Source organism: Corvus cornix, chromosome 14 (genome assembly GCF_000738735.6).
Source record: "Corvus cornix cornix isolate S_Up_H32 chromosome 14, ASM73873v5, whole genome shotgun sequence".
Classification (NCBI taxonomy): domain Eukaryota; kingdom Metazoa; phylum Chordata; class Aves; order Passeriformes; family Corvidae; genus Corvus; species Corvus cornix.
In genome coordinates, this window is record NC_046344.1 from 7,855,159 (window position 1) to 7,878,018 (window position 22,860).

At 53.8% G+C, this 22,860-nt stretch overlaps 4 protein-coding genes, 1 long non-coding RNA gene and 2 other non-coding genes across 7 annotated transcripts; 4 read left to right on the forward strand and 3 right to left on the reverse strand.

Annotated features, from left to right (window-relative positions):
- The first annotated feature begins 938 nt into the window (after positions 1-938).
- Positions 939-2,663, forward strand: NDUFB10 (NADH:ubiquinone oxidoreductase subunit B10). The gene is made up of 4 exons (XM_039560557.1): positions 939-1,144; positions 1,785-1,923; positions 2,205-2,344; positions 2,469-2,663. Exons 1-4 carry the CDS (start codon positions 997-999, stop codon positions 2,561-2,563), a joined length of 522 nt encoding a protein of 173 aa, XP_039416491.1. The 5' UTR covers positions 939-996; the 3' UTR covers positions 2,564-2,663.
- A 355-nt stretch (positions 2,664-3,018) lies between these two features.
- RPS2 (ribosomal protein S2) lies at positions 3,019-5,847 on the reverse strand. The gene is made up of 8 exons (XM_039560555.1): positions 5,833-5,847; positions 5,571-5,729; positions 5,366-5,455; positions 4,816-4,923; positions 4,083-4,256; positions 3,848-4,007; positions 3,341-3,432; positions 3,019-3,140 (listed from the first exon to the last, which is right to left on the reverse strand). Exons 2-8 carry the CDS (start codon positions 5,724-5,726, stop codon positions 3,060-3,062), a joined length of 861 nt encoding a protein of 286 aa, XP_039416489.1. The 5' UTR covers positions 5,727-5,729; positions 5,833-5,847; the 3' UTR covers positions 3,019-3,059.
- Positions 3,523-3,660, reverse strand: LOC120410818. Its single transcript, XR_005603149.1, has one exon. It is a non-coding gene; the product is annotated as a small nucleolar RNA SNORA64/SNORA10 family (small nucleolar RNA).
- A 129-nt stretch (positions 5,848-5,976) lies between the features above and the next one.
- LOC120410809 lies at positions 5,977-6,641 on the forward strand. Its single transcript, XR_005603141.1, has 2 exons — positions 5,977-6,067; positions 6,452-6,641. It is a non-coding gene; the product is annotated as an uncharacterized LOC120410809 (long non-coding RNA).
- On the forward strand, positions 6,252-6,376 carry LOC120410819. Its single transcript, XR_005603150.1, has one exon. It is a non-coding gene; the product is annotated as a small nucleolar RNA ACA64 (small nucleolar RNA).
- A 299-nt stretch (positions 6,642-6,940) lies between the features above and the next one.
- Positions 6,941-15,471, forward strand: TBL3 (transducin beta like 3). The gene is made up of 22 exons (XM_039560594.1): positions 6,941-7,025; positions 7,154-7,205; positions 7,287-7,382; positions 7,610-7,657; positions 7,987-8,128; positions 8,320-8,404; positions 8,665-8,832; positions 9,244-9,319; positions 9,469-9,565; positions 9,948-10,144; positions 10,446-10,587; positions 10,952-11,010; positions 11,502-11,605; positions 11,992-12,142; positions 12,267-12,497; positions 12,669-12,739; positions 13,134-13,290; positions 13,650-13,708; positions 13,947-14,050; positions 14,214-14,285; positions 14,609-14,767; positions 15,254-15,471. Exons 1-22 carry the CDS (start codon positions 6,967-6,969, stop codon positions 15,364-15,366), a joined length of 2,442 nt encoding a protein of 813 aa, XP_039416528.1. The 5' UTR covers positions 6,941-6,966; the 3' UTR covers positions 15,367-15,471.
- Positions 15,472-15,860: 389 nt separating this feature from the next.
- Positions 15,861-19,892, reverse strand: NOXO1 (NADPH oxidase organizer 1). Its single transcript, XM_010392632.3, has 7 exons — positions 19,816-19,892; positions 19,638-19,701; positions 18,974-19,154; positions 18,555-18,736; positions 18,224-18,337; positions 17,623-17,740; positions 15,861-17,373 (listed from the first exon to the last, which is right to left on the reverse strand). The coding sequence occupies exons 1-7, from the start codon at positions 19,888-19,890 to the stop codon at positions 16,728-16,730; spliced, it is 1,380 nt and encodes a 459-aa protein (XP_010390934.2). The 5' UTR covers positions 19,891-19,892; the 3' UTR covers positions 15,861-16,727.
- Between the last annotated feature and the right edge of the window lie 2,968 nt (positions 19,893-22,860).

A 22,860-nucleotide genomic window follows, 5' to 3' on the forward strand; every position in this document is an offset into this window, starting at 1 on the left:
TTTGTGATTCTGATGTGAAAAGAGATCAAGACAATAGACCTCGGAATCACAGAACAGTTTGGATTGGAATGGACCTTAAAAACCATCCAGTCACAGCTCCTGCCATGGGCAGGGACACCTTCCACTATCCCAGGATGCTCCAAGACCTGTCCAACCTGGCCTTGGACACTTCCAGGGATCCAGGGACAGCCACAGCTTCTCTGGGCACCCTGTGCCAGGGCCTCCTCACCCTCACAGGGAAGGACTTCTCCCTGATATCCCATTTAACCCTGTCCTCCGTCAGTGGGAAATATTCCCAACAGGTCAGGAGCTGTCCCTCTGCTCAGCCCTGTGAGGCACATCTGTAGTGTGGTGTCCAGCTCTGAGCCCCCTCAGCCCAGCAGGGCCAGGGAGCTCCTGGAGCGGGGCCGGCAGAGGCTGCGGAGCTGAGGAAGGGCCTGGAGCAGCTCCGTGCCCAGGACAGGCTGAGGGAGCCGGGGCTGCTCAGCCTCGAGAGGAGCCCCAGCTGAGAGGGGCCCTCAGCCCTGGGTGTCCCTGGCTGCAGGGAGGGCTCAGGGCAGGGCCCAGCCTCTGCTCCGGGGCCCAGCAATGGCACCAGAGCAATGGGCAGGGACTGACCCCAGTAATTCCCCCTGCACATACGGACTTTATCCCTGTGCGGTGACCAAGCACGGGAACAGATCCCACAGAGGGTGCAGAGTCTCCCTCACCAGGGATATTCCAGAGCTATCTGTACACAGTCCTGTGCCATGTGCTGTGGGATGGCCCTGCTGAGCAGGGAGGTGAGACAGACGGGACACACCGTGAGCTCCTCCAACCTGGCCCATCCCTGATTCTGGGATCCCCTCACGGAGGAGGGAGATGCGCACTACAACTCCCGGCGTGCCCCGGAGCCGCCGCCATGTTCCCGCGGCCCCGCCTCCTCAAGGGTCACCCCCATATTCCCCGCTCCCGGCGCCTCAGGGGTCGCCGCCATCTTTCCCCGCTGCCGCCGCGATGCCGGAGGATCACGACTGGGAGGCGTACAAGGTGCCGCCGACCCGCACCCCTGTCTCCGAGAGGACCACGTCGGTGCCCAACCCCGTCAACTTCTTCCAGAGCGCCTTCAGCTATGTCTTCGACGCGCCCGTCACCTTCGTCCGAGGTACATGCGGGACGAGACCCCCGCCCCCCCCTTTCCCGCTCCCCGTGGGGGTTGAGCAGCGACCCGGGGACGGGCACACAGGGACGGGCACACCGGGGCATGGGGCAAAGGCGTGAGGATACGGGCACCTGGACAGGCAAAGGGCACACGCAAGGACACGGGGAGACTGATTCTGACAGTAACAGCAACGGGAACACAGAGGGACAGGACACAGGGACGTGGGACATAGACAAATAGACGGCGTGGACACAGGGACAGACAGGGACAGGAGACACAACATGGACACAGGGACAGACAGGGACAGCGGACGCAGAAGAACACAGCATGGACACAGGGACATAGGACAGACAAGAACAGAGCTTGGATAGGAGGACAGACACAGGGACACGGGTCACGGACAAGAACACTATTGATAGTGGGACAGGGACATGGGACACAGCATGGACATTGGGAGAGGTGCAGGGGCTTGGGATACAGGGACAGAGTAACACAGCACAGAGGGACAGACACACTGGTGGGCATGAGCTGGACACAGTAATGGACCCACTGCTGCTGCCTGGGAGGGCAGCACTGGGCAGTGCCAGCACTGGGGCTGTGCTGCCCCTCGGAGTTGGGGTGTGTGACCGGGCTGTCTCTGCAGAGTGGATCGAGCGGTGGCAATCCAAGAACAAGTTCTACTACTACCACCAGAAGTTCCGCCGTGTGCCGGACCTGAGCCAGTGCCTGGATGGTGACTACCTGTGCTACTATGAGGCCGAGGCTCAGTGGAGGAGGGACAGGTATGGCTATGCCTGGACTTTCTCCAGGCGAGGTCACAGCAGAGCACACAGCTCTGGGACCTGCAGCATTTTGGTGGATGCTGGGGTGCTGAGGCAGCACCTCCAGCCCACCCCATTACACATCAGTGTCTTGCTGTCCCTGCAGCACACCTGGCATGGTGGCATTAGGAACCAGCACCCTGAAAATCCAAGCTGACATTCCACAGGGTGTCCTCACCCATTGCTTCAGCTTTTCTGTCATCTTGTAGCTGCTGTTACATTCATCACCATCTTCTCTGCAGGATGGTTGATCAGGAAATCGTGGAGATAGTCCGGGAAAGAATGGCTGCATGCAAGCAGAGGGAAGGGCCCAACCGTTTCCAGAACTGTGCCAAGGAGATGGAGCTGCTGGCACAGGTCACCAAGGCCTACCAGGACAGATGTGAGTATGGCAGCAGCACACAGGGAAAAGGTCCTAAACCCAGGAATGGGGGGTCTGAAACCACACTTGTCATGGGACACAGGCTTGTGGGAGGCACTGCTCAGACATTCCCTTTATTTTTCAGACGGTGATCTGGGTTACCATGGGAATGCACGGACTTGCTTAATGAAACAGAAGCACAGGATGATGGAAGAGAGGAAAGCAGCACAAGAGGAGTAGAACAGTTCCTCCCTCCATGGTGCTGGTATCCACGTGCATATTGCTTCCTTGACCTCTGGTGCTGTTGGCCTCCACAATAAACAGACATCTGTACAGTTGAGATCTGTATTCATTCTTTGAAGAGCTCTGCAAGCCCTCAACTACAGGCACTTGGGGCTGCCAGTACTGGGATTTGCCCTCTGGACCTCTTCCTCTCCTCCATGAGCCACCAGAACACTTCATGCTGCTGCGCCCAGCACTGGTTGAGAATTCCCTCAGTATGGGTTAAGATGATGTGCCCCTGCAAGTGCCCAAGGCCATGCTGGACAGAGATTGGAGCAGTGTTGTCTAGTGGAAGGTGTCCCATGGCAGGAGTTGGAACTGGATGAGCTTCCAGGTCCTTTCCAACCCAACCCCATTCCATGATTTAGCCCACCTGCCCCGAGCACCAACCCCCCCATCACACCAACCACCAGTTCCTGGTTCTCTGATCACTTTATTCTCGTACAAAACCCACTTAGGTTGTGGCCACAGCGGCTGCCTGGGTCCTCTGCACCGACACTCTCGTGTGGGTCTTGGCCAGATGATCAGTGAACTCCTGCAAAAAACACAGCAACAGTGGGTTATTTCCTCAGACCCCTCTCATTTGTTCCTTAGCACCACTTCCCATCCCTGGTGTGCGTGTGGGGCTGGGGGTAGCTCAACTTTATAGCTACCAATTCTTTGGGTACAGAAACCTGAATTTCAGGGGCAAGAATGGTTAAGATTTGAGCTGCCAAGTTACCAAAATGCTCTTACCTGGTAAGGAGACTTGGTGAAGACAGTCTCTTTCCAGAGGTCAGGAGTCAGGTAACTGTAGGTTTTGGAGATGGCATCAAAGGTGGCTTTAGCTGTGGAGAGATGTCACACACTGCCCATCAATTGCTGCAGAACCAGCCTGCTGATCCCACCTACAGCTCCAAAATATCCCCCCGGTGCAAAAATGTGGAATTCTGAAAGGATCAGGGAGACCACAGGAAGGTCTCTCTGATGAACCCACAAAACTCAGGTTTCTCTCTCTCTCCAGTTACGACAATTACACTACGGCACACAAGTGCAATCGCGCAGATTGGGAGATGTGGGATTGTAAAACCCCCATTTCTGTAATTAACTTTCACAGAACCCGCAGCAGGACCAACCTGCACTGTCAGCAGAAGTCGTGACTTCTGCTTCACTGCCAGAGGCACAAACCACTATAAAATGGAGATGCTGTGCCCTGTCAGTGACAGAAGTGGCCGTAAGCTACGTACTAGCCCCAGAGCTCACCAAAGTTGCCGAGGGTGGCTGTGCAGCCCCGCGCCGATGTGTAGCAGTCATCAATGCCAGCCATCATCAGCAGCTTCTTGGGGACAGGGGCGGACACGATCCCGGTGCCACGGGGAGCCGGGATCAGGCGCACCAGCACAGAGCCGCAGCGCCCAGTGACCTGCACGGACACAACGGGTCACACCTCCAGAACACACCCCTTGAACAGCCCCCAGGGCCAGCAGGGGACACTCACCTTACAGGGCACTGTGTGTGGCTTCCCGATCTTGTTGCCCCAGTAGCCGCGTCGCACGGGCACGATGGACAGCTTGGCCAGGATGATGGCCCCACGGATGGCCGTGGCCACCTCCTTGGAGCACTTCACCCCCAGCCCCACGTGGCCGTTGTAGTCCCCAATAGCGACAAATGCCTGCAGGCAGAAGAGTTTTCACTGCTCCCTCAGCGGCATTTCCCACCAAGAATACACCGTGGTGGGTTGCTCAGCAGGAACTCAGAGCTCACCCCCAAACCTTATACACAGTTCTTGAAACCCATTTTTGCCCTCAGAGTTCATCCTTCAGTCAAAATCAACAAGGTTAAAGCACTGGGATTCAACTCCCTGCTGCAGCCTCACATTGGTCAGAACTCCCCATGATTTCCCAACAGCATTCTGTCTTTATACCCAAAACTTCTCCCTGAAAACCCAGCACTGCTGTACAAAAACAACTAAATTTTGCAGTCTCAGAATAGTTTGGTTAAAAGGAAGATCAAAAGTGTTGCAATACAACTTTTGGGCCAGTACTGCTTCAAAGAGCATCTGCACGTATCACTGATGCTTTCAAGTTAAAATACACTTAGTAAACTATTAATGGCCCTCACAGCAAAATATTTACTAAATGGGACAGAAACAGGGATTTGGAGTGATGAAAATAACACTAAAAATGCAGAAGGGAAGTTGTGAATGCGAGGATCCTGAAGAACAGGATTACCTTGAACCTGGTGCGCTGCCCAGCACGGGTCTGTTTCTGCACAGGCATAATCTTCAGCACCTCATCCTTCAGCGAGGAGCCCAGGAAGAAATCAATGATCTCCGACTCCTGCAAAAGTCAGGCACTGAGCACACAGAAATCATGGCATCTTGGAATGGTTTGGGTTGACAGGGACCTCGAAGGTCAGCTAATTCAACCCCCTGCCAAGGGCAGTGACACCTTCCAGTATCCCTGGGTGCTCCAAGCCCCATCCAACCTGGCCTTGGACACTTCCAGGGATCCAGGGCCTCCCCACCCTCACAGGGAGGAATTCGTTCCCACCTAACCCTGCTCTCTGGCAGTGGAAAGCCATTCCCCCTCGTCCTGTTCCTCCAGGCCTCTGTCCACAGCTCCTCTCCAGCTCTCCTGGAGTCCCTTTGGACGGTGTAAGGGGCTCTAAGGTTTCCCGGAGCCTCCTCTTCTCCAGGTGAACATCCCCAGCTCTCCCAGCCTGGCTCCAACCCTTGGAGCACCTCCCTGACCCATCACTTCCATGTCCACAGCAACTCACCTTGATGGGAAGCGAGAAGAGATAAATCTCCTCGAGAGACTTGATCTTCATATCCTTGACCAGGCGACCGAGCTTGGTGACAGGAATCCACTGGCAAGGAAATCCAGGAGCAAGAGTCACCAGGCGCCAGCACCCGTCGGGAACCGGCTCTGCTGCCCCATGCGAGGGGTCGGCAGCACCCCCGGCCCCGGCGGTCGCCACTCACCTCCTTATCCTCGGCTTTGCCTCCGCGGGCCCCGCGGCCTCTCCCGCGGCCCCTCCCGCGGCCACGGCCGCGGCCCCGCAGGCCGGTCCCGAATCCACCGCGGAAGCCCCCGCGGGCCGCTCCTGCTCCTCCCGCAGCACCGGCGTCGTCCGCCATTTGCTGGAACAAAGCGGGACGTCAGCCGGGCCCCGTCGGTCGCGGATGGGGCCGGATGGGCCCGGGACCGCCCGGTGCCCGCCGCCACCGCTCCCGCCATACTTACGTGATCTCTCAGCGTAGAAGGCCGCACCACCGCGCCGCCCGCTATTTATAGTGCGCGGGCATCTCGCGAGAGCAGCGCCCGGCAGTGGCCCAGCCCCGAGAGCTGAATGAGGAATACACCACAGGGTAGAATGAGTGGGTTATGGTAAATTATACAGAGTGAGGGGCGGACGCGGCTCCCGGGGTAACAGCGGGCGCACGCGGCGAGCGCTCAGTGAGCGGCGAGGCGGCGGCGGGTGAGGATGTGTGGGGGTGGTGGGAGCGGGAGGGCACCGCTACACCTCCCTTCTTTTGTGCGCATTTAACCTTTATAAAGCTCTGCTGGGAAGCGGCTATGGCGCTGCCCGAGCCGGAGCCCGGCCGGGTGGGGCGCAGGGAGCGTCCTGGGAAGGCGCTCCGGGGGCCGCAGTAGCGTCCGGCGCGGTCTGAAAATCACTCGGGGTCTGCTGTGGCTCCGGGTGAGATAACGGCGCCCATAGCATCGGGAACATAAAGCTTATTGCCTACGCCTGTGTGTGGGGAATGAAACCCGTGTTCCCATAAGCCCCGTGCCCGGCGGGTACAGGGAAGGAGGGGGTTGTAGTGGCTGTTTCGCAGAGCGCTTTGTTCTCCTGTAACAGGTGGCCCTGCCTGGCCGGTGAGAGCCGTGGCCCCGCCGTGGGCTGGGCTGATACTTCCATGGCGATCCCTTCCCCGGAGGAGCTGTGAAGAGCACGGGAATGCCGTGATGGACGGCGACACGGGAGTCACAGCTGAAAACGATTCGTGTTTGTATTTTGGTGCGCAATAAAAGATTTAATGCTTAAAAGATGAAGCGTCTCTCTTCTTTCTAATTGTCTGAAGTCCTGCTCTTCGCTATGCTCGGAGCAGGGAGATCACTCCGTTGGGGCGGGGAGGGAATATTTTGCTGGAGAACGCTCTGGATCGCTGAGAAGATGCACCGCAGGAGCTACTGCGGGCTGGGTTATCGCCGCTCGCACGGAGCAAGGGGAATTTTGACCCCGTTACTCCGCAGCCGCCCCCTGCCCGCACCCAGCGCGGCGCGGGTGGCGGCCCCTCGCTTACGTCACTGCCGGGGCCGGAAGTGTTTCCCCATTTCCCGGAAGTGGCGGCCGGAAGCACGTGGGCCGCGGCCATGGCGGACACGGACACGGACCCGGCCGCCGCCGTCGCCCCCGTGCGCTTCAAGAGCAAGTGAGGGAGCGGCGGGACCGGGCTGGGGCTGCGAGGGCGAATGAGGGGCTGGGCCGCGCGGCCTGAGCCCCCGGGCCACCGCCGCTCCGCTTTAACGGGGCCTCTCCGCGCGTCTCTTTCCCTTCCAGCTATGCCGTGACGCGGAAGATCGAGCCGTTCTACAAGGGAGGAAGAATCCAGGTAATCCAGGCTCTGGAGGGACATTTGGGAATGTCGCGCCTCCTGGCTCTAACGTTCCTGTTCCCGATCCCTTTTCTTCAGATAAGCCGGGATGGGAAGTTCATGTTCTGCCCCTGTGGGAGCAAAGTCAACGTCATCGATGTGGAAACAGGAGCTCTCCTGCACAGCCTCCAGCAGGTGACCGGCCTCTCCTGAGGGTTTTCCTGGGCTCCCGGGGGATTTTCCCACTGTGGATATGAAGCTCCCAGGGGTGAGGAGTGCAGGGAAGGTGGGAATGGACCCAAACATAGGGTTTTGGGTGGTCCCCGATCTGTGCTCATTGTCAGCAGAGCCGCGTGAAGAAGGGAGCTCTGAGATCTTTCCAGGGATGGTTTAACTGTGGGATTTCCTTTCTTCTTTCCCAGGAGGAGGAAGAGGATGTCACAGCATTCGTGCTCAGCCCTGATGATGAGGTGGGTTTGTGCTGGGGGCTGTCAGGAGCCTGGGACAGGCTGAGCCAGGAACAGGGGGGATTTTGGGGTGTCTGTGCAGGGCCAGGGGTTGGACTCGATTATCCTTGTGCATCCCTTCCAACTCAGGATATTCCATGATTCTAATTCATGCCCTCTGTGCTTCCCGAGATCCCCCTGGAGCCTTCTCAGGCCCTTCCCTCTGGGTCAGACGCGGACTTGCTGAGAGCCTGAGCTCCAGCAGCAGCACCTCTGTGTGGGACCGACAGAAACCCAAACCCAGCCAGTGAATCAATCCGTGGTTAATGGTGCTTCCCTTGCCCCACTCCCAGGTGCTGGTGACGGGGAGCCGGGCGCTGCTGCTGCGCCAGTGGCACTGGAGGGAGCCCAGCTGTGCGCGCACCTGGCGAGCCGTGCACACCGCGCCCGTGGCCACCATGGCCTTCGACCCCACGGCCACCCTGCTGGCCACAGGTACGAGCCAGCACTGTCACGGTGGGGGTGACCCAAGGGATCTTCTGCTCCTGGAGAACTTCCCTGGGCAGCGACCTCCTGAGTGCAGTCAGGAGAGGTTCACTGCTCCAGTGCCATGTCCAGTTTGGAGATCTGTTGGCTTCCTATGTCTCTCCTCCGGAGTTCATCCCCAGATGTCCTGCTTTTTCCAGGTGGCTGCGACAGCACCATTAAGATCTGGGATATGATCAAACACTATTGCACACACAACCTGAAAGGATCCTCTGGAGTGGTACAGTAAGGATGAGTTGTGTTTGTCAGTCCCTGGCTGTGGTGGGATACTGGGATTGATGTGGAATTCTTGAGTTAATGGAACATGAAAGCCCATTCCAGAGAGGAAACAGTTTGGTCAAGAATTCTCATGGAATCACAGAGTTGTTGGGCAGGGACACCTTCCACTGGTCCAGGATGCTCCAAGCCCATCCAGCCTGTCCTGCTGTGGGATGTGCATTATTTAAAGATTGGGTGGTTTATTCCTGTCCTGTCCTCCTGCCCAGCCTGGTCAAGTTCCACCCGGACATCTCCCGCCTGCAGCTCTTCTCCTCCTCCATCGATTACAAGATCCGCATCTGGGACCTGAATTCCAGCAAATGTGTGGCAGTGCTGGACGGGCACTTCAGTGCTGTCACCTCGCTGGCGTTTGCAGATGGCAACACCCTCCTGAGGTACCTCCTGGCAGGGCTTGACCCTCCATCTGTTCACCTCCTGCAGGACTGGGGGATTCTGGCGGGTCTGGGCAGGTTCTGCTGTGAGGGGAAGGGTTGGTACAAGTGCTCAGTGGGTGCCAGCACCTGTACATTGGAATCATGGAATGGTTTGGGTTGGAAGGACCTTAAAGCCCAGCCAGTGCCACCCCCTGCCATGGGCAGGGACACCTTCCACTATCCCAGGCTGCTCCAAGCCCCATCCAACCTGCCTGTGTTTTTGGGAATACCCTGTGCTGGTAAAGGGAGGGAATGCTGGTGCTCTCCCTCCCTTTGATTCTCCAGAGAGGTGTTGAACTCCCACAGTGCCAAATTTGCACCCAGAGCCGAGCTGAACAGATTTAGCACTAAAACTGAGCTTTTCATTTGCAGCTCTGGCCGTGATAAGATCTGCATGGTTTGGGACCTGGACACCAGGCAGAGCAAACGAACTGTTCCTGTCTATGAGGTGAAACTGCTTTTTGTTTCTTCTTTTGAGGTCCTTTGTAGTTTCTAGGCCATGGTTTCCCTCTTTAGGGTCTGTACGTTGTGAAATCAGGTTTCTCTCCCTTCCCAGGGGTTTTCAGCTCTGGTTCTGTGCCTCTCTGACTCTTGCAGACCGTGGAAGCCACTGTATTGTTGCCTGAAGAGGGAGATTTCTCTCAGCTGGGTGTGAAGAAACAAGGGCTGCACTTTGTCACAGCTGGCAGCAAAGGTGGGTGTCACTGCCACGTTTGGAGCCTGAAGGGTGGCACTTCAGTCACTTCACTGCTGTTATTCCTGGGATGTGTGTTCTCCATGTGGCTGGAGAGCAGGGCCTGCTCCTGAGTTCCTCGGGCAGGAGTGGATGAGCAGGACAGGGCAGGCATACTCTGATCCATTTAATACTCAAACACATTTATGTCTATTTTCAAACTCAATGAGTTTGATTTGCACTGAAGAAGCAAAACTTGGAGGGTTTTCCTGCCACCAGCATTGGATCCTGCCCAGTCCTGCCTTGGAGCTCTGTGGCTTTTCCCAGTGTACTTTGGATGATATTCCTTGGACATCCACTGTGTAAAGCAGTGGCTCTGCCATGATTTCTGCTGGTTTTTCAGGCATCCTGAGGGTGTGGGACGTGGCCACAGCTGCCTGTGTGCACACCCAGCCCGTGCCCTTCGTGCTGCGGGAGGAGCCGAGCGAGCACAGCCTCTCCCAGTGCCAGTTTGTTCCCGCCAGGAATGAGATCCTCACCGTGTCCATGGAGCACAACATCGTCTTCTATGACGCTCAAACCCTTCAGCTCAGGAAGCAGGTGACAGCCCTCAGCCTCCCTTTCCCTCTTTCCATGCTCCAGGATCAGCTCTGCTTCTGGAAGAGCTTTACCCAGGGGAGCCCTTGGCTCCAGCCTGTTCTGGAATTGTTCCGTAGTGACAGGGAATTTCACTGGTTTGGGGGAATTTTGCCCAGACACCAACACAGAAACGAGAAAGCAGAACAGGCTTAGCCAGAAATCCCTCCTGGGTGTAGAAATTACACCCAGTATTAAATGAAAACCAGTCATTCCCACCTTCTCCTTCAGCTGCCTTTTCCCTCTTGGACTGTTTCCATTCCAGCTCGCAGGATACAATGAGGAAGTTCTGGATGTGAAGTTCCTGGGCCCTGGTGACTCTCACATTGTTGTGGCCACCAATAGCCCCCAGCTGAAAGTGTTTGAGCTGGCAACATCCCACTGCCAGATCCTGTACGGCCACACAGGTGTGTGACAGCGCTGGCCGGGGGGGGACGTGGGCAGCTCTTCCTTTATCCAGCTTCTCCTGAACTCTGGTGGAAATGAATCCTAGAATTCTTGCTGGAGCAGCATCACAGCAGGTTTGGGAGTTGTGTGGGGAAAGGGACCATGGGATACACCCTATCCCTGGCAGTGAGATCAGTTTAAATTGGAGCTGAAGGTGTAGATGTGTGACAGGCTCAGTCCATAGGGACTGGGGTGTCGTGTCCCAGACATGTCCCCTGTCTCATTAACTGGGCTCATCAAGCACTGGGCTCATTAACTAGCCCCTTTCTGTTGTCCCATCTCAGTATTGCTCTGCATCCATCAGGTTTTATTTCTTCTGTTTAGAAACGATCCTGGCTTTGGACGTCTTCAGAAAAGGCCTGATGTTTGTCACCTGTGCCAAGGTGTGTCACAGTTCTCCATTTAATGAAACTCTTTGTTCCTAGTGATCCTTGGGGGCAAAATTATATCATTTTTGGAACTCCAGAAAGGGAGTTTTTTTCATACAATCCCTGTCTTCTGCATCCCCCAAATACAAGGTTCTCCCACTATTCCTTTTTAATGTTGTCCCTGGGAAAATTGGTTGTATTTTATTGGCCTAAAGGAGGTGTTTCCTTCTCCAAACATCCTGGTCAGAAAAGTTGTTAGTGTGAGACTGATGGGGGAAAAGGTGCCAAGAGCCCTGATGCACCCAAAAATAAAGCTCTGATACAACCAGAAATAAACCCCCATGCTGGAATTCCAGAGTGGGAGCTGATCTTGTCACCTGCTGTGACAAAGATGAAGGTTCAAGCTGGAATATCAGGGACCAGTCGGGCTCAGGGATGTGATGAAAGCACAGGGGACCGATGACTTCCCAGAAAACTCCAGCATTTTCTGTCTTTCCTCCCCCCAGGACAGAAGCATCCGGGTGTGGCGGATGGGCAGGGCTGGCAGGGTCACCTGTGTGGCCCAGGGCCTGGGCCATGCCCATGGCGTGGGTGCTGTCGCCTGCTCCAGGTAACACAAACTGGGGGAGGGTTCCCCTTGTGACCACAGGGATTGAGGGGAATGTCCTGGTGGGTGCTGCCCCCCTCCCAGCTTCTCATGGTGCCCAAGTGTGAAGGGATCATGGAATGGTTTGGGTTGGAAGGGACCTCAAAGCCCATCCAGTCCCACCCCTGCCATGGGCAGGGACACCTTCCACTATCCCAGGTTGTTCCAAGCCCTGTCCAGCCTGGTCTTGGGCACTTCCAGGGATGGGGGAGTCACTCTGAAATGAAAGAGCTTGGAAAGACATGCAAACACTGTTCCACATCCCAGCAGAGGCTGAGTGTGGAGATCCCAGTCAGGGAGGAGAAACCACTGAATTGTTTCCCTGCACTTGATGGTTTCATTCCTTCCAGGCTGAAGGAAAGCTTTGTAGTGACCAGCAGCCAGGACTGCACCATCAAGATCTGGAACATCCCGGAATCCCTCACTTCCAAAGCAAAAGCAGCCTTGATCTCCAGCCCAGAGCCCCTCCATGCCAGAGTGACTGAGAGGGGCCATGACAAGGTACAGCTGCCCTGACCTTTTAGTGCCTCAGTCTCCCTCCTGTGCTGCAGCCCACGTTTGTTCCATGTCCCACAGCCAGAGCCAAGGCCTGACCCTCTTTCTCCTCCTCTTGTGGCTTCCCCAGGATATCAACAGTGTGGCAGTGTCCCCCAATGACAAACTGCTGGCCACAGGCTCACAGGACCGGCTGGCCAAGCTCTGGTCCTGCTCCGACTGCTCCCTCCTGGGGGTTTTCTCTGGGCACAAACGTGGGGTCTGGTGTGTGCAGTTCTCCCCCGTGGATCAGGTCTTGGCCACCTCCTCAGCTGATGGGACCCTGAAGCTTTGGGGACTTCGGGACTTCAGCTGTCTGAAGGTGATGAGAACTTTGCCCCTTGCCCTGGGCAAAACCTTGGGGTTCGTTAAGGATCCTTCAAAAACCTGGAACTTATTTCTCTGGCCTTTATGAGTAAATCAGATCCTTTTGTGTCTCTCCAAAGGCCTGGCAGTGGCTCTGGCACTGCTGAGCTTCCTTTCTGTTTTCCAGACCTTTGAAGGCCACGATGCCTCAGTGCTGAAGACCATCTTTGTGAGCCGAGGGGCTCAGCTGCTCAGCAGGTTCGTGCCTGCCCAGGGATCTGGGGAGATTCCAGAATTAAGGGAATATCTGAGCTCATCACCAGCACCAAGAGGGAACAGTCTTGTGTCCAAAGAATCTTTGGAAGGATTAATAGGAAGATGCCATGTTTAGGCCAAGCTTTCTGTAGAGGTTATTTTAATCTTCCTCTTCTCCAGCAGTTCCATGGATTCCATGTGGCTGCTGTGGCATTGCTGGGTTGGGACAAATGCAGTAGACAGATCTAAGGGTGCATCTTGCCTGCTACATTTTTGGTTAATTCTGCTCCTGTTTGGAAGGCATTGGAATGGGACAAGTTCATCTGATATTTGAGGTGGCACAGAGCAAGAATAGATCTGTCCAGTGATTCTTTCTGTTGTGTTTCTCTTCCAAAAGTGGATCCGACGGTCTCTTAAAACTGTGGACAATTAAAACAAACGAGTGTGTGAAAACATTAGATGGTCATGAAGATAAAATCTGGGGCCTTCACGCCAACAAGAAAGATGACATGGTGGTGACAGCCTCCAGTGACTCCTGCATCACCCTGTGGCAGGTACAGCATGGGGGGTTGGTTCCTCCCTGGGTTAATAATCACGATAATTGGAGAGCTCAGCATCCCAGTGGTTCGTTCCTCACATGCTCTCCTCCTTTTCTGCCATTTGAAATTAGGTCAACAAGGCTGATCTTGGGGTTTGCGGGTATTTTTTGGCCATCCTGTATTTCCTTAGAGCAGCAGATGAGCCCCCAGCATTGGAGCTTTGGAGGGAGGTTGGGAATTGCTGGATTTAACATTTAAATTACTTGACCCCAAGATTTTGGTGCAGAAACTGGTTTCCAAATCACTCAATGGCTAAATCAAAATCCTTCTTTATTAAAGTTGGATTTGATAAAGTTTTATCTTGTTTTTCATAGGATGTGACTGAAATTGAGGAGAAAGAAGCACAGGCTAAACAGGAGGAGCAGATTATGAAGTGAGTTGATCTTGTGCCATAAAGAGCTGTGAAGGGCAAACTGTGCAGTGAAACTGTCCACACCTGGAGCCATCCAGCTCCATCTGATCCCAATATTGGAGTGAGGGAATTGAGGTGTTTATTGACAAGCACCACGGACTTCTTAACCATTATTGCAAAATCTGCAATTTTTGTGTAGTTTCTTTTTTTTCCACCACCCAAAGATTGGTTTCACTCTTGCCCCTGATTTGTTTTCCAGAGAGCAAGAGCTTTCTAACCTGCTCCATGAGAAACGGTACCTCAAAGCTCTGGGCCTGGCGATCTCCCTGGACCGGCCGCACACGGTGTTGACAGTGGTCAAGGGTGAGTCCAGAGCGTGCTCTGAAGGCATTTCCTGCCCTCTCTGCTTCCCAGAACACCTTTCCCAGCTAGTTCAAGGCTACAAAGTCCAATAATTAGTCTGAAATTCTCAGTTTTCCCTAAGTGAAATCACCCATGGTGTCCCTGCTCTCATTTCTGTCTCCAGCCATCCTCAAGGAACCTGAGGGGAGAAGGCGCCTGGAAGAGAACATTGTTCGGCTCCGCAAGGATCAGAAAGGTTTGTTGCAGGATTAAAGTGCTGAAAGCTTTTGGGTCAGAGGCTTGTTTTGTCACCTGAAATTAGAATCTTACAATCCTGGAATGGTTTGGATTGGGAGGGAAATTAAACATTGTCCAGTCCCGCCCCTTGCCATGGGCAGGGACACCTTCCACTATTCCAGGTTGCTCCAAGCCCTCTCCAGCGTGGCCTTGGACGCTTCCAGGGATCCAGGGGAGCTTCCATCACTGTGTGGGAGCTGCACCTCTCTGTAGGACCCCAGGGATGTTTTCCAGTGTGGCCTCTCCCATATGCCAGCCTGGACAGGCTTCCTTCCCCCACAGAGGCAGTGCTGGCATTCCTGGTGACGTGGAACACCAACTCCCGAAACTGCCATGAGGCCCAGGCTGTCATGGAAACCCTCCTGAAGCACGAGGCGCCGGACAACCTGCTGCAGTTCTCAGGAATTAAATCTGCTGTGGAATCCCTGCTGCCCTACACGGGTGAGGCACTGCAGGCACGGGCATGGGCTGGAGGTGCTGACTTGGATCAGGGATCATGGAACAGTTTGGATTGGAAGGGATGGGTCAGTTAATCCAACCCCTGCCATGGGCAGGGACATCTTCCATCATCTCAGGCTGCTCCAAGCCCCATCCAACCTGGCCTGGGACACTTCCAGGGATGCAGGGGCAGCCACAGCTTCCCTGGGCCTTTTCACCCTCACAGGGAGGAATTCCTTCCCAGTATCCCGTCTCCCCCTGCCCTCTGGAACTGGGAAGGCATTTCCTGTGTCCTGTCCCTCCACCCCTTGTCCCACGTCCCTCTCCAGCTCTCCTGGAGCCCCTTTAGGCACTGGAGGGTGCTCTGAGGCCTTCCAGGAGTGTTCCTTTCTCCAGACTGGACATTTCCAGCTCTCCCAGCCTGGCTCCACAGTCTAAGGACAGGTTCTGCTGCCTCCCCTGTGACTCCAATCCTTTCCCTCCTTGCAGAGCGCCACTTCCAGAGGCTGAGCCGGCTGCTCCAGGCTTCCACGTTCATCGAGTTCATGTGGCAGAACATGAGGCTGGCAGATGTGGCCCAGCAGGACCAGGGGACTCTGTGACCCCCCTCCCACCAATTTCTCTTTCCAAAGAGCTCTTTCCCACCAGGATGGCAGCTGGATTTTTAGTTCTGTATTTTATAATAAATGTTCTAATTTCTAAACCAAGTCCAGCATCCAATTTACTCAGGGCTGAATGAAAGGAAAAGGTCGTTTCTTTGGCCAAGCCAGGGTTTGTGTTTTCACACCCTGAATTTTCAGACTCACAAACAGAAGTTAGTTTGGAATTAAAAGGTAGAATCCCACCAAGCAGTTGGGTTTAAAGGATTCACGGAACTGAGATCCTGCTTGGGCAAAGCCCCCTGGACCAAGGCAGGGGTCTCACCTGTGCCGACTCCAAATTTAGAAGCTGGGAGGGAGAAAAGCACAATTTAAATTCCCCAAATAGCAAATTTTTAAAGCATGAAACACAAGAAAGCTTCAGAGATATTTACATGTATTTTATTTCATTAACAAAAATATATAAAATACAAACAACATAAACACCACATGTTCTTTATAAACATATTAAGAGATACCTGGGAGAATAAGTACAATTAACGCCATGAGTGTAGAGAAAAGTCTTAATTTTCCTATAACTTTTTCTAACTCAATTCTAGCAAATGAGTTTAGGATTAGAATCGTTGTGAGTTTCAGTAACTACCCAGCCCCCTGGAAAGGGGAATGTTTTGTCCATAAAAGTGACCTCTGTCCCCATCCCCAGGTGGGACACAAGCTGTGATTCCCCTGGTTGTGTTCCTGTGCCTGCACAGACATGGCTGGAGGGAACTGGGATGAGGTTCCTCCCCAAGAGGTTTTTTTTCTCACAACCATTCAGCAGATCCAGCCCATCCCTATAAAAAAAAAAACCCAAATCGACACCAGAAGTCAAAGAGTTAAAAAAAAATCTATAAAATAGGGGGTTCAGGTAACTGACATCACACAGGTGCATCATCCCATCCCTCCCCAATCCAGTAACTAGCTCAGGGTGCCAGGGGTGACTAAGTCACGCTGGTGCCACGCCTTTGCCCTCCACTGTGGCCATGGCTGTGTCAGCTCATCCTGGTGTGGGGAACAACACAGCCACGACTGTGAAACGCTCACATACTGCAGGGCAGGGTGAACAACTGCCTCAGGGAGAATTCACTGCCTGCTAAGTGACCTCCAGCTCTGGAGCCGCCGGATCCACACCGAGTGACACCACTCGCTCCTCTCCCAGTAGCTCCCTGACCCCTGTGGAAGCTGCAGCAGGAACGGTGGTGCCCAGGGAGGTGACGGCTGTGTGTGTGTTACTTGGGAGGGGACAGTCCCAAGCCCTGACGTTCCGGAGCTGCTCCCAGGGGCCTCCAGCGAGTGAGGCTGTCCCCGTGTCCCCTCCAGGGCCACTAATGCCGGCTGGGGATCGGCAGCAGGGCCTGCGGGGCCGCCCGGGGAGCCGACTGCTGCACAGCGCGCTTGGTGACGGTGCTGCACCTCTGCAGGATCTCGTGGGCCGAGGGACGCGCCGGCACCTTGGGGACACCCGCGGCCAGCTCAGGGTCAGCGAGCGACGAGCCGAGCTCGGCTGCAGAGGACTCCACAAAGCCGGAATCGTTCCTGTTCCTGGCACTGAGGTGTGGGGATTTGCTGCTGTGCGTGCCCAGGCCGCGGCTCGGGGCGGGAGAGCTTCTGGCCTGCTCCACGTCGGGCAGGGATCGGGACAAGTCGGGTGTCCAGGCCAGCCGGGCGTCCCCCTCACTGCTTCTCGCCGAGCTCAGGGAGGAGCTGTCCAAATCCAGCTCCGGGGTGGAGCTGGCCCTGGGCAGAGACCGGGATCTGCTTCTCTGAGGGCTCCCGTCCTCCTCACGGGGGGCAAAGGAAGGGCTAGGCTGCAGCCTGGGCTGAGCAACAGCCTCCCCCCGGGGCTGGGGGGAGCAGAGGATGGGGGTGGAGGTGTTGAGGCCGCAGCTCATGATGGTCTGGAGCTTGTGGTGAGGGTTCTTGTAGGGCCGGAGGCACAGGGAGGGAATGTAGCCAGTGCAGCCATTGTACCTGAGGGCAGGGATGGAAAGAACACTGAGAAAACGCTTCCAGCAGCTCAGGCCGAGGGGAAGGAGCATAGCACTTGGGGAAGCAGTTCTGTGCTGTCCATGGGGTGTAAGGACAGGGAATCCATCCCCAGCCAAGGACATTCAGCTCAGGGGGCTCCTGTGCATCCCACACGGTGGGGAACAGCAAGCAGCACCTGCAGCAGGTAAGCAGCTCCCTCGGGGAGCCAGGACTTTGGGGAAGCCTCCTCACCGGATCAGCCACCAGCCGTTGTGGGATCTCCTGACCACCTCCACGACCACACCCTGGTTCAGCGAGAGCTCGTCTGCCTTCTGAGCCTCATAGGCCTGCACCACAAAGTACAAGCTGCCTGCAGAGAGAGGAAGAGGTTGGGTTTGCCTTGTGTAGAAAATGCTCCAATCCCAATGAAAGACCAGCCCAGCTGCAGGGCAACTGTGCCTGAGACAGCTGAGAGTGACTGGTTTGCTCAGGGACCCCAATCTGATCCATTTAGGCTGGATATAAGGAAAAAGTTTTTTACAAAAAGGGTGGGGAGGCCCTGGCACAGGGTGCCCAGGGAGGCTGTGGCTGCCCCATTCCTGGAAGTGTCCCAGGCCAGGCTGGATGGGGCTTGGAGCAACCTGGGACAGTGGAAGGTGTCGCTGCCCATGGCAGAGGGTGGAATGAGATGGGCTTTGAGGTCCTTTCCAAACCAAACCATTCCATGATTCCATGACCCACAGGTGGTGGCAGAGCTGACCACAAGAGTCAGAGGTCCAGGCAGGGACTCCAGGCAGTGGGTAAAGTGGTGGGGTTTTGCAGAACTCATGTTTTGAAGGAGGAACAGACTTACCCTCCTCATTTGAGCTAAAGGCATTCTGGATGTCCTCAGAGGCATCAAGCTCTTCCAGGTATGAGGCTGGGAACCAGGCTATCTGCTTGTCTGCGTTTTCCACCAGCCACCAGCCTACAAAGAACAAAAATACCCAGATTTTAACAGCCTGCAAGTTAAGACATGACAATAATCCCTGGGCAGGGGATACAAGAGACAGCAGGGGCATTCACTGTCCCCCCAGGTAAACACACAAGTGCAAACACCTGCAACCCTGACACTACCTCAGCATTTGCCGAGCTATGAATCCATCTGCCCATCCACCCCTGACACTGAATCTTCTCAAACTTACCAGTCATGTCCTTGATTAACACTTCCACAATCTCCTTCTGAGCCACTGTGAAAGGTTTGTTCTTTGTGTCTTTGGTTTCAAAGGCCTCAATGCAGCGGTAGCTCTCCGACGCCTGAGGGAGGGTGATGGAGAGGGGCTGGGGGTTCTTCTCCCTTCTGAATACTGATGGCATGATCACAACACTGGAAAGTAAAGTCTCATGTCAAAAATGCAAGTGGAAGGTTGAGTTTTTTATTGATTTTGGGAAAATCATTTCTGCAGCGGGCTGAGAAAAGCTTTAGGCATCAGAAACAAAATTAACCGGGATAGAAGCAGCCAGCTGAACTGCCCTGGAGTGTAACTGGTGTTTCCCTTCTATCCATATCCCATAACATTTTTGTCTCATGAACAAAGAAGAAAGTACAACTCAGATTTCATACCTGTTTTCAGGGAAGGAGGGATCAAGGTCTTGAGTCTGTGCCTTGAAAAACTGATTCACCTCTTCACCCTGGGAGATTTTCACATCCGTTTTCAGCAGCTCCTGGGAATACGTTTCCAGCAGTTTCAGGATCTCCAGGCACCTGTTCAGCTTCCTCCCCTTCCTCTGCTGCATAGTTATACCTTCAAAATAACAAGGGCACAGTTGGGACAGGACAGCAATGGATCTGGATCCTGGGAGCAGCATCTTTTCCCTGAACAGCAGCCGGGGTGCCCTCACCCACCACCCTTCCTGCCCAAGCCCAAACCGTACAAAGTCACTGTCCCTGCCTCCCTGTCATTTTTAACAGCTCCTGATATGATTTTTTAACATCTAAAATTTATCTTTTTTTCACATGTAAAGTTTCAAGAAGATCTAGGCCAATATTTGAAGTGTAGCATTAATTTACCAAGTGCAATTACCTATTAAAAAAAGCCTTTCTGGGTTATTTTAGGTCTGTATGAGACCCAAACGTTGATGTGACCCAGTGGTGCCATGGCAGGAGCAGGAGTGACCCCTAATCTGTTCCAGAGCAAGGTCAGACTCAGAGACTTCAGTCTCTGTCATGGGTTATGACTGTCCCCAACCACTCTCGTGTTTGTGGCCCATCAGAGATTTGTCCTTACCTTTAAACCTGGGTAAACTCCTCAGTGACCCACTTTCAGTGGGGAATTTTCTCTTCAGCTCCTTCTAAAAGCAAGGAGAAAGAGAGAACAGTGATTCCTCACAGCTGACACATGCCTGGGCTCCTTCCCCTCCCCAGGACAGGAACCTTGAAATTTCAGGAATTGAAAAGTCACTTACATGGAATTTCTTAAACTCTTCAAACGTCCTGTAGATGAGAATGTTGTTCTGATCTGACCAAGACACAAACATCATGTAGTTCTGGGAAATGAACAGGGGAAAGAAAAGCATTTTAATCACAATGTTCAATTTTGGATGCTTTCAGGCAATCAGCATTTGCTGTGGTTTAGTTGTGGCTTCAGGCTCAGAGTGTCACAATAAAAACGAAATAAAACATTAAACCTACAAAAATATTTCCTTAATTCATAGCCCTAAATGGAAAATCATTGCTGAAACCAGGAGAATTTTGTGGTGCTGTGACAGAAAGAGAGCAAAATCCAAGATATGAAGCCCATTAAAAAACAAGTCCCCTTGTCCTAGATCCCAAGGCTCCGATCCCAACACTGTGAGGAATGAGCATACCCCCGGAAAAGTAACTCCTCTAGTTTCCCCATTTGTAAATTGTATTTAAGGAGGAAAACAAAGCCAAAAAAAAGAGTAAAAGTTAAAGTACCTTCTCTTTTCTGCATTGCATGAAGCCAACAGCCTTCACATCCACGGGGTACCTGTTGCAGCTCATCTTCCCCACGGCTGCTCCTCCTCCTTCGCAGGGAGCTGGAGGGATGTGTGAGGGAAGGATGAGAGCTAGAGGGAGCAGAGATACGGCTCCAGCCCTGACCGCCGAGTTTAAATACCCTGGAGCAGGAGGCAGGGCAGAGGTGTTCCCGAGCTTCCTCCTCCGCCCAGCCACCAGGCAGAAATTCCGTAATTTGACAAACTACCGCGTGCCTTTTACCTTTCCCCCTGCTTTTAACATGCAAATACTGCCGGCTGCAGGCGGGACACAGTTCAGGGAACCGGGGAGGAGAAACACCTTCTTTTATCACATCCTTACTAACCAGTGCTGGGAAGGGAGCCAGGGTTGTTTGCTAGCCCTGCGTTAGAGGAGGTCACAGGGGCAGCAGCATCTGCTGCTCCGAGATATTTCCGGGACACACGTGAGGTTTTTATGGCTGTATTGCACGGACGGCTGAGCTCACTCTAGTTCCAAAAACTGATTGAGAATATGAGTTGTTGTAAAACACGGATCAGGCACCGCTTAATGTGAGTAATATTTGTTGCAAATATTATTTTCCCTGCTTTGTCGCACCTGCTGAGTTACTTTAAATAGACTTCTGGTAGTTTTATCTGTATGTCCATGGAGATACCAATGTTATGAACAGACACAACCCCAGGGTGTAACTAAAAGACTGAAACTTCCTCAGGTTTAAATACGTGATGGAGATTCATCTCTGAGTGCCCTGCCCTGCATCCAGCCAGGTGTCCATACCCTCCCAGGGCACCCACCAGTTCTTCCCAAGGAGCAGCTCCACTGCCCAGAGGCACAGGGAGAGGTAATTCCAGCCTTGGACAGCCTGTCCTCTCCCTGAACCTCAGGACTGATGGGTACCGTGTGATCAAACCGTCTCTTCTTTGATAAAGCCGCAACTGAATCATTATCACTATAATTATCTTTATAATTTTCATTATTGGAACCCAAACTGAGGGGCTCGGCCATGCCTCCCTTTCATTTCCCAGCTACGCTTGGTGTCTCCAACCCTCAGCAAAAGCTGCAGGTGATTTTTCATCTACCAAAAAAAAACCCCAGAACTGGAATAGGGAGCCAAGCCAGATTCCTTCTGGATGGCTGGAAAATACAGTGAGGAGGGTCTTGGCTTGTGTTCCATGAGCACAGGAGGCTGCTCCCACACAGCAGGGTGGCAGTTTCTGGGGACAAAGGAAGCAGGTTTATTGCAGTTGGATTTATTGCTGCTGGGTGTCTGTCCTACATTAAAAAGGGAAAGTAATCCAAGGAGGAGTTTGGTTCAGTGTGGATTTTGGAAAAAAAAAATCTCTCCAACAGCATCTCCAGGGCATTTCCTGGCTCAGGAAGCTGCACGGGAGCTGCCCTGTGGAAAAGGGATGTGAAGCAGCCTCCTGCCCTCCACAGCCCTGGAATCAGAGCCTCCATCCCTCTGTTAGAAAGGCTCCAGCCAAAGCATGTGCTGGTAAATCTCCGCAGATCAAAGGGTGAGGATTTTATGGAGTGAGAGGAAATCACTTCATCCAGCAAATTTATTTAGAAGGCCGCAGTCTCCAAGGTGCCAAAACCCTTTCCTGACTCCATGTCCTCAAACCTGCACTCCTTGGCTTCTCCTTGGCAGCCAAGCCAGGGCCAAGCTCACCCTCACATGGCTCTGTGAAGTGGCTCTTGGAAATATCTGGGACCAAGACTCCCAATGAAGCACCTTGGCCTGGTTTTCTGTCTCAGAGCAAATACAAACCACTTTCCAAGAGTGTAAAGGTTTAAACATGTTTATCCTGACTGGGAAAAGCCAAAGACAAAGAAAGCCTTGGAGGAGCTGCAGGAGGAGGAGATGGCTGGGGAGGTTCAGAGAGCACCTTGATCTGCAGATGCCATAAAAACCAGAAGAGTAGGAAATAGCCTTGGTCAGAGGCTTTGCTGTATTTCACCATTCTCAGGGAATTCAAGCAAAAAGGGGGGTGTGGAAAACACCTAATGGAATGTTACAACAGGAAGGTGAAGCTACGTGGGGGGTTGCAAGTCACCCGAGGCAGAAGGACCAGCCATGCAGTTTGGAGAGCTGATCTGGAAAAGACTGGACTGATTGGGAGATTGCTGGTGACAGGGGTGTTGTACAAAACCAAATATGAGCAAAAGTGCTAAAAATTCAATAATTCATTATAGAGAAAATGTTTTGTGGAAGTGAAGGTCACTGTAACACAGAACTGAGGTGCAGGGAGGGAGAGGAAAAGCCTGGCACTCCTCCAAGACACCAACACCACTAGAGTCACCTGGAGGGCTCAGTTCCAGTTCTGCAGCTGTCACAGGAGTACCAGTGCCCTGGCAGTGTCAAGTGTGATGTCACGAAACTGTCTACTCCAGAATGACCTCATGAATCACGTCTGCAGTGACACCACCTGCGAAACCAAAAGGACGGCTGGGCCAGATGGCCCTTGGATGGGCACAATGCTCCTCCAACCTCTCCACAACACCCAGCCATG

Coding starts and splice junctions, on each gene's coding strand:
- NOXO1 (XM_010392632.3), bottom strand. CDS start 19,890: ATGATGTTTGTGTCTTGGTCAGATCAGAACAACATTCTCATCTACAGG. Junction 18,737..18,973: donor CCCTCCTTCCCTGAAAACAG/GTATGAAATCTG, acceptor TTTACTTTCCAG/TGTTGTGATCATGCCATCAG. Junction 17,374..17,622: donor AACGGCTGGTGGCTGATCCG/GTGAGGAGGCTT, acceptor CCCTGCCCTCAG/GTACAATGGCTGCACTGGCT.
- TBL3 (XM_039560594.1), top strand. CDS start 6,967: ATGGCGGACACGGACACGGACCCGGCCGCCGCCGTCGCCCCCGTGCGC. Junction 9,566..9,947: donor TGTCACAGCTGGCAGCAAAG/GTGGGTGTCACT, acceptor CTGGTTTTTCAG/GCATCCTGAGGGTGTGGGAC. Junction 10,588..10,951: donor GATCCTGTACGGCCACACAG/GTGTGTGACAGC, acceptor TCTTCTGTTTAG/AAACGATCCTGGCTTTGGAC.
- NDUFB10 (XM_039560557.1), top strand. CDS start 997: ATGCCGGAGGATCACGACTGGGAGGCGTACAAGGTGCCGCCGACCCGC. Junction 1,145..1,784: donor GCCCGTCACCTTCGTCCGAG/GTACATGCGGGA, acceptor CTGTCTCTGCAG/AGTGGATCGAGCGGTGGCAA. Junction 1,924..2,204: donor GCTCAGTGGAGGAGGGACAG/GTATGGCTATGC, acceptor TCTTCTCTGCAG/GATGGTTGATCAGGAAATCG.
- RPS2 (XM_039560555.1), bottom strand. CDS start 5,726: ATGGCGGACGACGCCGGTGCTGCGGGAGGAGCAGGAGCGGCCCGCGGG. Junction 5,456..5,570: donor GCAAAGCCGAGGATAAGGAG/GTGAGTGGCGAC, acceptor TTTCCTTGCCAG/TGGATTCCTGTCACCAAGCT. Junction 3,141..3,340: donor TCACCAAGTCTCCTTACCAG/GTAAGAGCATTT, acceptor TGTTTTTTGCAG/GAGTTCACTGATCATCTGGC.